The sequence below is a fragment of the Sparus aurata genome, chromosome 6 (genome assembly GCF_900880675.1).
Source record: "Sparus aurata chromosome 6, fSpaAur1.1, whole genome shotgun sequence".
In the NCBI taxonomy this organism is placed as follows: Eukaryota; Metazoa; Chordata; class Actinopteri; order Spariformes; family Sparidae; genus Sparus; species Sparus aurata.
In genome coordinates this window covers 30,091,703-30,102,902 of record NC_044192.1, presented here as the reverse complement: position 1 = coordinate 30,102,902, position 11,200 = coordinate 30,091,703, and the positions used below count along the sequence as shown (strand labels likewise).

The 11,200-nt window shown below is 44.5% G+C and overlaps 1 protein-coding gene across 2 annotated transcripts; it reads right to left on the bottom strand.

The window, feature by feature from the left end:
• Positions 1-5,023: 5,023 nt before the first annotated feature.
• On the bottom strand, positions 5,024-10,845 carry fam83d (family with sequence similarity 83 member D). Of its 2 annotated transcripts, XM_030418599.1 has the most exons (5): positions 10,601-10,845; positions 9,572-10,437; positions 7,793-7,960; positions 7,463-7,587; positions 5,461-6,337 (listed from the first exon to the last, which is right to left on the bottom strand). In XM_030418599.1, exons 2-5 carry the CDS (start codon positions 10,055-10,057, stop codon positions 5,461-5,463), a joined length of 1,656 nt encoding a protein of 551 aa, XP_030274459.1. In that variant the 5' UTR covers positions 10,058-10,437; positions 10,601-10,845. The 2 variants fall into 2 exon arrangements, with proteins under 2 accessions (XP_030274461.1, XP_030274459.1); XM_030418601.1 differs by lacking the exon at positions 10,601-10,845 and having other exon boundaries at positions 5,024-6,337; positions 9,572-10,057.
• Positions 10,846-11,200: the final 355 nt, after the last annotated feature.

Here is an 11,200-nt window from a genome sequence, read left to right as displayed (position 1 = left end):
GTTTCATACTGAACAGGAATAAAGACAAACGTAATAAGTGCACAGAATAAATATGATTCTCGACTGACTACAGCTTGCTCTTCTTGGACCAGCAAGTGGCAAGACACTACAGCTGTTTCTCAGGAGCTTGTGCCATAAATCTCCAGTGAATGGCTGGTTTAAGGGTGGGTGCTGAGGAGCAGCTGTACCCGTCTAAAAATAGCGTCAAGGCTGCTGCCGGACAGCGTTTTAAAGCCCAACATGCACAAAGAGCCCATCAACAATACCTTCCACCTGCATTAGCCTAACTGCGGGGCCTGGCATCAGCATTACTACACAGGAAGTGAGTGACTGTTGTGCAAACTGAACGTCCGCGCATGTCAGTGTGTGTGTGACTCACACACCCAAACAACGGCCAGTTCCTGACCACATAATTCAGACGCACTTTATTTTTCCAATGAGCTGAACATTCATTATCAGTGTGTCGTGGCCCGAGGCAGAACGCTCCCTCCTCGCTGTAGTGACAACCGCCAGCCGCCCTGATGGAAAACAAAGCCAAGACGGCACAGCAAACACCAAATCATTATGACAGCGACAGTTCAACAAAGTCAGACTCAGCACATTAAGCACATTTTATCAGTGTGTTCTTTTAGTCAGGTTCTTTCTCTCCGTTATGAAGAAGAGACTGAAATCTCCGCATCCAACCCCGCTTGTTCGAGCTGATAATAAAATCGTGCATGGGCTTGTTTTTCTGTGTATTTGGCCGCACACACCTGTTTGGGTGTACTGTAGGGTAAATGTAATTGCTAAACACAGAGGCTGGCAGTGTTTAGAGATGCCAAATTGCGCCTCTGGGAGTCACTATAGCTCACAATCTGACTAATGAAGGCCAAGTAATCAAGCTTCAAACTCATCAACCATGTTTGCAGTAATTAAAAGGTTTACGTTCGGCACCAGGGGAGCCGTTTGAATCTGTCAGGCGCTGTCAGAAGCCAAACTTGATGTTTGTTTTTTTACCCAGGCGCAAGAGCCAAAGTATGAGCATCTGACAAAAAAAAACACAGAACCCACTGTTCTGACTGTTTGTTCAGTTTATATGATATCATAAAGCCATGATGAACACATTGTGTCATAGATAGAAGTCCAGTCTGTGCATTCAACACGCCAGCACAGAGGCAGCCTACATAAATATACCGGTGATGGATACAAATCCAATAATCAATTGTATGACGAGTGATGTCTGTCTGCATCATCCTGATCTATTCTGTCCCCTGGGACTCTCTGAGGGGCTGTGAGGAGGGGACAGAGGGGCTGTTAGTGTGAAATACTGCAGTCATACTACACACAACCTCTGGCCTTCAAATTTACATTTCATGCAGTCAAAAACAGAGGATTATGCAAAGAAAAAAAAACACATAATACACATACAAACTTGAATGTGTAATGAATATATTACAGGTTTTGCATTTCATATTTACATCTCTTACATCTGCATGGGTGTGATTTGTCATTATGCACAATAATACGCATGCTGGCTAACTGGATTAGGCCTTGACACAATATTTTGTAGGATATATTGTTACACCTTCTGTCAGACATGCTGACATCCACAAGGATTTTACCCAGCATGCATTAGGAGATGTTCTACCACAACAATCCTCCAGGGATTACGAGTGACCTTATGAGGACATCAGACGGGGGCTGTGTGTTCCTTCCGAATACGTCCGCCCCAAACTTGAAAATGTACATTTTACAGTTTAAAGGATCAGTTCACCCAAAACAAAAATTCAGCCATTATTTACTGTCTGCCTCGTGCTGATGGAGAGTCAGGTGAAGTTTGGTGTTCCACAGCAAAACAGTGTTGCAGCATTCTCCTTAACAGCTGAAGCAGATGGGGACTTGTTTTAAAACATAAAAAAAAAAAAAAAAAAAAAAAAAAGCCCGGAGAATTGGTTTGAAAGATGTTATTTACACCCTTTTTAAGGCCGAAATCTTCACTGTAGCTGCTAAGATAAAACCATTAGCGCACGCCCTGTCTGGAGTAGGTGCATGAGCTCCACTGCCTGTCAGGGATGTCAATAACATCCTTTCAAATTAATTTGGGTTTGGGATTAGGCTGGACAAGTTGCATGGAGCTATTTTAAGTTTTGCAGGTGGTTGTTTTTTTTCATTTTAAAACAAGTCCTCATCTACTTCAGTAGTTTACGGGAACGCTGCAATACTGTTTTGCTGTGAAGCTCCACAAATGTTTTGTTTTGACTATGAACATTTTTCACTGGCATTATAATTAAATGTTTGGGTGAACTTAACCTTTAAACCAGTGTGACGCTGCCATCAGAGGGAATCTATGAAACATACATCTACAGTTTGGATTAAATTATGATAATTCAACACAACCTTTGCAGTGACAAACACAGATATGTTGCTGTTTTGTTCTAAGAAATAAATTATTCAGAGCTCCAACACATTCCTGCGAGGGGACTGAAGCAGGGAGCGAGCTTTATCTGAGGGCAGGGCTCTCTCTGGTGGCTGAGACCTGCTAGTGTTACAGTTAATGCTCATCCTCAAGCAGGATCGCAGTTAATTAGTAGAAATAAGCACTTTCTATAGACACAAAAAAAATGTAATAAAAAGTAAATCATAGATGTTGCTTTAATTGTCACATGTGAAGTGGAATATGCGAGCGACTCTGTTTACCAGTGAGCCGAGCCTAATAGGTGCAGACTGTTGTGTTTTGGATCCCCCACTGCTTCCTTGATTACAGCCAGTGGTTGCTTTGCAGCAGCCAATTAAAATCAAATACCATTCTCTCACATATTACCAGCATTGTATTTACTTGTAGATCAATTCCCTTCAGCTGCGCCATTTTACATAATGAATGCAGAGGCTTTTGATGTGTTCGCCTGGTACATTCACGCACCACAGGAGGAGCCGCTGAAGGGCCTGCTGTTCTTACCTTATTGCCACGTTATAGTTTGAATTGTGGGCTAATAATGTGGCAACTTTGTGAACGGAAAACCTTTATAACTCGGTTGTTTGTTTTTAAATCCATCCAATACGTAGTTAGTTAGTTAGTTAGTTGTTATAATCATGCTAATTATGACCTTTAAATCCATTTCTCTGGAAAGCAGGCCAAACAGATTGACTTTCTTCACACAAAATCAACAGGATTTGTAAATATGAGATGCTGTCAGTGTGTTTACAATGCAGCCCTTTTTATGTCATCATATGCCTGCTGGACTGTAGAAATGTAGTTAAGCAGGCTGAAGTAGTTCATGTGTAAACATAATCCTTCGGTCACCCACCGCTTCCTGCTCTTGATCATTTACTGAAACCACATGAAACACGTGTCCGTCCTCCATGAATAAAGCTATCTCTACATCTTGATATCAGGAAGTTACACCTCATCTCCTCAATCAAGTTAAATATTAGCCAACGTAAAGCGCAGAGTGAGTATAACATTAATAAGTTAGATTGTTCTGAGAACACTTGTGACCCGTGCCAGAACGCTGGCTTGTTTTGATCATTCACAGCAGGACCTTTGTGCTTAAGTCCGAGACATAAAAACTGAAGCAGTGTTTGTGCCCGGCTCAGCTGTACATAGTATCCATGTTATGTCATTATTCAATTTATGTGGCAGTTCAGACAAACTTTAAGCAGGTTGTTGCTAATGTAAAGCTCTGTGACAATGCTAGCCCACTGCCTCACTGCTACATAAAACATGCTCTTTCTTTGACTGTTTAGCCATCAGAAATACTATTGATACTATTGACTATTGATACCATGATGATGGCAAGTATCGGAGTGTAAGATTACTATTAGAGCCGGACTGATACATCGCTCCCACAGATTCCATCAGCCGATTTTGGCCTATCACACATTTATCGGTTTTGGAAACCTTTTTTTATCCATAACTTAATGCAGTAAAAGATACTTGCAGTAATTTTTTATTACTGAATTCCCTGTCAAGATTGCCATTTCTGTGCACAGATGTCAGCTGGGGCAGTAAAGTTTATTGTTAGATTGTACAACATCTCAATTCCTAGGAATTACTTTCCCAACAAGTGTTCGATATTTGATGGATCATTGCCAAAAATGTGTTTATACATGCAAGTAAAGAATATCTGCTTACGTTTCGCTCTTGGCCCCAATCATACTAACAGACTGTCACGTGTTGAGATTTAAAGATTTAGTTGATTTAAAACATTAGTCGTGTTCAAAGCCAGACTATCAAAGACTATCAGACTGTAGAGGTTCTTATTAAAATGACGAGGGGAATTTGATTTTTAAGGTGAGCATGCATAAACTACATTGAAGCAGATGTGTACTTCAGTATATGGAATGAAACTTTGGAATTCTCTTGAAAATGATTTAAAATGCAGCTCAAATATTATTTCAATTAAGGGAATTTATACGTCGAATGTAGATGCGTAAACATTAATGTCGAGGTGATTGTTGAGTTCGTACATAATTAGTGAAAAGATGAACCAAAAAGGGATGCCGTCTGTATTTACAGTGTCTTACGTGATAATTAATGTTAGTGAGAATGTATTGTTTGTCTTGTACAATTGTTGTTGGATGTTATACACCGAAATGATCAACATGAATTAATGGAAAAAAAACACAGTATATACTGTACTTCTTGTGAAACACAACAGAAAGAAATCAGCAATTGTAAAATCCAATCTGTGTGTGTAAAGAAATCTTAATCTATGCTATCTGTGACAGAGTTTCTTCTCCAAATCCACCCTAGACAGCAACTGTGACTGGCAACATAATCAGCAGAGGTGCCAGTATCACAGATGCCGTCTCTCTGCTAATTGCATGAAGGCACTGCAGTGTACAGGGCGCAGGTGCTCGTTCTCCTTGTGAAGTCACTGTTGAAGGAAGTGGTTTGCTTCCTAGTGTGTCCCGAAAACCTCTAGACAAATGTTTTGAGAGACAGTCCTCACAAGGACTTTGATTGCAATCTCAAGTACGACTGAGCTAGACATGAACACAAAAGATGGAAGTGGTGGAGAAGAGGAAAAATAAAGTACTCGTGTGACAACAGCTACTACTTTGTTTATTAGCAGGGAGCAGTAAGAGCCAACTGCTCTCTGAGGTGTTGTTCAATTGCAGTTACACCAAATGTGACTCAAAAACCAAAACAGCACCTCAATGTATTTTCATTCATTCTACAGCAGATATCATCCAGTGAAAACCACCTCAGCCAGTGATATTCATTAAACTGACATGGTCAAAACATGATTATTGCACCGCGTCTTTGGTTGACGTACTTATTTCTGCAACATTTTAATGTCATTTACAAAGCTGCATCACCGTTACACACAAAAAAAAAAAAGTTTCCCTGCAGGAAAGACGACAAATAGAAGAAAGCTGGGTTCTACCGTATAAGCCAAGACCATTTATTTGAAACAGAGGATCTGCAAGAAAACCTTCCCCCCACCACCCTTCATTGCTTAAATCCCTGAAGACACTCTAGTGTGCACATCTGGCTCTTGGCCATGTGCCCATGGCCGCACTTTCAACAAGCAGTCTGGGGTTCGGTTCCTGCCCACAGTCTTTGTGTACCCTCTGCCTACTGGGAGTACCAGGCCCCTGAGTCATGTTGGTCATGTCTGCTAGCTCTCGCCTCTGGGACAGGGCGCTCACCATGTGCTCGAGCTTGGAGCGGATGGCCGAGTAGTGATACTGGCGCTCTTTGGTCAGCTTGTGGAAGCAGTCCTTTAAGGCGCCGTCTGGAGCTGCCTGGGTGGGCGAGACATGCCGGGAAGGCCGAGGAGAGGTGGCTCCTTTCGGTCCTGGGCTTGTTGGCGCGGTGAGGTCGGGGTGTTGCGTGAGCTGGAGGTCAGTCTGGGTGTTGCCGTCTGTCACCGAGCGGCTGGTCTGAGTGGAGGCGTGGCAGGAAATTATGCGGGGGGTCACGGGCGCTTCTTCTGCAAGCGCATCTGCAGGGAAACCGCGAGTGGTGCTACCAGCCAGGATCTCCTCCTGCTCAGTCCAGCTCTCATCTACAGTGGAGGACTCGGACACTGGCATGGTTTTATTTCGAACTGGAGTGGAGGGTTCACACGGGGGCTGGACAGCTACGGTTCGGGGCTTGCGGGTGGGGGTGCTGGTTAGACACAATGGCTCTGCAGGCCGCTCTCTGGCAGGATGAGGGGAGGAGGTGACCATGTGTTTGAGGAGTAGTGGGTCATATATGCCACTGTTCCGCACACTCTGAGGCCCTCGGGTGTTTACTGGAAGAGACTGGGCGTAGAGGATGCGGAACTCCTCATCGAATTTCTCTGTTATCTGACCGGAGAGCTCGATCAGGTTGCTGCTGTTTAGTTTACCGTCAGTCCAGTTGAACCTGCACAGGAATGAGATTTAAATACATGCATGACTGAAATATTTGCTACACAGTACAACCTTGATTCCAAAGGAGTCTGGACTTGGGAAATACATAATTAAGAGCGGTAATTTCATATTTTATAACCACAAGGATTAAGTGCTTCAATCCGTCTCCGTCGTAAAATGATATCGGTAAAAGGAAGATTCGGGACAATGGTTTTGACTCCGCTTGCAGCCAAAATGAAACAAAATGAGATAATGAAGACAGGAGGCTGTTGTCCTAGACAGGAGTACGCCTATTCAGTCCGCGCACCTAGCTCCACTGCATCTCCTATGAATGATGATGCCATTTACCAGAGAGGGACTGATCCGTTATCTCAAACATAACCTGCTCCAGAGCTGTTTAGGTATGCAGCAAAAATTACCATGGCTACCCCCGGCTAAGAAGTGAACCTGCGTTGCAAGGTCACGGTCACAAATACGGGAATGCAGTTAAAATCATCTGCAGGTGCCGAATGTGGGCAGTGCAGGATGTGAGGCACGCTGAACTCAGTTTGCTAGTGTGTAGTTGTTTGCGGAATGAAGCGCGCACACACACACGTCACTGCTATTGGTTGTGGCCGTGACTTTGCAGGTCAAAATTCACCCAAGTTGAACTCCACACAAAGCCAAGATGCAGATTCGCTTCACAACCGAATGGGAATACATCTTTTGAGCCTTCGTGTCCATGGAATGGAAGTGAACGGGAGGCGATATAATGATTTCCCGTATGTGTGACCGCAGCCCCAGTACTGAAAACCCAGAGCTGACCCTGAAGTTACCCCCGTAACTGCAAATCCTGCTTGGCAGTAAAGGGACCAGGTGTATTTTGAGCATTCCCCATCTTTCCAAGTCTTTAGTTGCCTCTGTGCCAATTTATATGAAGATTCAGATTAAGCTTTTTTTTTTTTTTTTTTTTTCTTACAAAAATGCTTAAATAGATAAACAAATAATGGCATTTTCTTTTATTCTTCACAAAGGGTCCCAACGTGTTTAGAATCAGGGTTTTTATTATCCAAACAATCTGGTGAATCTGGGAGTTTTAGGCATTTCCAGTCTTCATAATCCCCCAGCTGTAGTGTAGTGTATAGTGTGGGGCTGTTACCTGTAGGAACCTGTAGCCACTCTGTTCCCATCAATCAGCATGAACCGCTCATGAACCTCCCCAGTAATCCTCGCTCCTGATCTCATGTAATAAGTTGTACCTGTTATGGTTCGCACTCTCATTTGCTGTGTGGATTAAAGAGAGAGAGAGAGAGAGAGAGAGAGAGAGAGAGAGAGAGAGAGAGAGAGAGAGAGAGAGAGAGCAGGGTGATAAGTGCAGACCCGCCCAGTCATAATGAGATCTTAAAAGGACATATTTGTTGTTGATGCCATCTGATGTTGGCATTGTGCACAAAGAGCCACACCCAGCTTTACCGAACCAACCACATACCCGAAGGTCATCCAGGCGAACGCCGACATTTCTGCACATCTTGAGGAAAGCAGGAGCACATGACTGGTCCAGCAGGATGTAGACAGGGACTTTACGGTTGGAGCATGCCTCCTGCAGATCCTTAAATATATCCAGGTCTGTCAGGGAGTCTGTAACTATGGCAATCACCTGCAGTGGAAAATTACAGAGGTAATATAATAGAATTCCTTTTAGGGCCGCAGCCGTGCTGCCTCACATGCAGCACATGACTGTTTTTATTATTATCAAATGCAGGGCCTTATTCAAACAGAGCTGTGAATCTCTGTCAGACACGCTCCCAGTAAATGTGTGTGCTGATGAGCTTTCTATTGACTGGGGTCTGTTACCATGGCAATCGGCAGTAACGCTTGGTCAGCAAACAAGTTACTTTCATACCGGAGACAAGTAGTTGCACTGTAGGGCCAGCCTCCATTTTCCTGAGCTCAGGATTGCACCGAGACGTCTCTTTTTGGCGAGGAAGAAAGGAATTTCACATGCCGTGGTTAAAGGTTGTGCGTCGAGGATTAGACGCGGATGTTTACAGATCTCAGATTTATTGCCTCACACTGGTGTTATCCACATGCGGCTTTGTCAAGAGTTCCCCGCCTTGTTTGGATGATGGTGTGTGGGCGCGTATTTTTAGGAAAATGTGTAAAGACACGAGTTAAAATTTCACAGAAATACAGGAGCGGGCTGTTCCTGTGAGCTGACCAGTGACGGTTAGATGCACAGTGTGTTGTTAGAGACAGGGACAATAAAGACCGTGTCCTTTTGTGAGTGCCTCAGCATCACAAAAGGACAGACGATCTAACAGTTAAACTTGGAAGAGAGTACTGCCAGAGAGGGTTGCCAGGGCACTGTGTATATACCACCGCATTGTATGCGTCAAGGGGAGTGAAAATCCAGTGTTTAAAGCTCTCTAATGAAAGAGGGAATGCAAACTATCATGGAGGGGAGCAGAGCAAGTCAGGGCACATCTGGCACGCAGGCCCTCCGCAGGCCCGAGGTGCTGCTGCTGCTGCTGCAGCCGCACACTCCTTTCATGCTGGTATGATTCCTTTCAAAAGCACAGAGCTGGACTGACAGCTCGCATCAGGAACATAAGCATGAATATTCATGCCCTCTTTTTGTTTGTTCCATCCTTTTGGTCACTACTTTCTTTTCTGATCAAGATTTCAAAGGAGCCTGAACTTCTACATTTTCAGACTGATCAAGGAAATTCCACGGGGACAATCTGGCACATATTTTAACTAGGATGATACAAAGAAGATTTTCCCTCCAAAAATAAGTGACTATATAGACACACACACACACACACACACACACACACACACACACGGCGCGCGCTTTATTTCGTGGTGGGGTGGATATTTGATGGAATATCAATTTGAGTGTGACAACCAGCCAAAATAATAATCCTGTTTGAGGATGATACCACACAAACACACGCAGTCACACCATCACTGGAGCCTGTAGGCCTAGAAAACACTGTAGGAACTATATTAATCCTACAGTGTGAAATAACATCAGTGTGTATGATACTATACAACAACCTATACTATCTGGTACACAAAATCTACCTAGATATTTTTGCAGTATTTCACCTCAACAATATCAAAATGAAAAATAAATACTTTCGATATGGAATAGTGCCTGCGGGTTGATTTTTTTTTTTTATTAAAGGAAATAAAATAATATAATTATAATTAGGATTGTAAAATTTAATCATCATGTGAACCGGTTGTGTTTCTACGTGCATACCTCTCTGGCACTTTTAATCATACGCCTCGCAGCCTCCTTGCAGCTGTAGATGCACTCCCCGTAGCTGGGCTGGAAGTGCGCCACGGCCCGTGTGACTCCCCGGTAGGAGCCGGCGGTGAAGGCGGGCCAGCCCATCTCCAGCAGCGGCGGCTCCACGTCGGACACCTCGGGGAAATAGGTGACGGAGGAGCAGTCCATAGAGCTGCTGACCGACTGCTCCAGAGTCAGGTCCTCCCCGTGGAGGGACACACACCGCGGGGGCACGGCGGCGCTCCTGATCCCCTGGATCTCATCGTCCGACAGAAAGTTGGGGATCCTCTCCTTCCTGAGAAAGTCCACAAAGTTGTCGAGCCCCCCGGACAGCAGCTCCTCCAGAGCCAGGCGGTGTCTCTCGTTGTACAGCTCCTGCAGGTTCAGGTCGTCGACCCCGGTGTGTTTAGGACCCAACCTCAGAGGTGAGTCGTCCAGGATCTGCGACAGAGCCATCTTTGCGGATGCTGATCCCACTTTCCCTCCAGCAGACTCTAACGTACCGCAGGTGGCGGCCAGGTAACGTTTTCACCTACAGGAAGACAAGTTCGTATTTCGTTTTTTTCCCTCCGTTCCTGTCCCTCGTGGATCCGTATTGGCTGTTCGACGGGCGTCAAAGTGGGATGGCGTCTCCGGGCTCGCTGAGCCTCACTGTCAGTCTAATGTAAAGCCGGTCTCATTGGCTCGTTTGGAGGCAAACAAGGCTCGTGTTCGTCCCTCTGCTCTGCCCTGATCCGGTTACACCGCAGAGAGCAGGCCAGAGCAGAGAGCTCTCACTCTGAGGAATTTCCCAGCGCTCATGTCCGGCGGGACTCCTTGAGACCAGAACCTTGAACCTGTATTAGTGACACAAAAGTTCTTGTGAAGATTTTTTTTTGTTTGTTTTATTTATTTTTATTTTTATTTTTTTGTTAGTGGTGTAGTGGTACTTTAAGTTTTATAGCGTGTCGGTGCTCTTGGCTGTTTTAGCTAATCAGCGGTCTTGTTTGTAATACTTACCAATACTGAAAAAACAAAACAAGGCTGCGTAATGATTGTGGTTGAGGTTTATATTTTAAAACGCTGCCAGGTGTGGGTTAGCCTACACTCGTGCCAAAGTAAGCCTAGGGACGGCGTTGGACCGTGAAACCCAATTTACCCAATCAGTTGTGGGTGTTATCTGGAAATCAGCCCGTCATGTGCATATCCAGCGATGCTAAGGTCACTGAAAAAGGCTGCTAAAAGTCAAAAACCGGGGAGATCACGTTAACAGTTTACCGCCTCTGTGCGCCGCCTGCGCGTAACCATAGCAACAGCATCCCCCTCTGTTTGATGCTGCGCGTTGACGTAAAGTGGCAACAAACTACGTGAAACGCTCAACACAGCACACCTTGTTCTAACTGTATCACAGGTGGGTTTATACACGACAGGATGTTCTGATGCGCATCGTGGATTCTGTGAAATAAATAAATAAATAAATGAATAAATAAATAAATACATAAGCAAGCTCCGTATCGCCTCCATTGTTATAAACCAACCCATTAGTTAGATCACCTGGTAGGCCCATCATTTTATTTTTATTAGCTGTAGTCTACACGAAGCTCGCAGATGAACAGATAG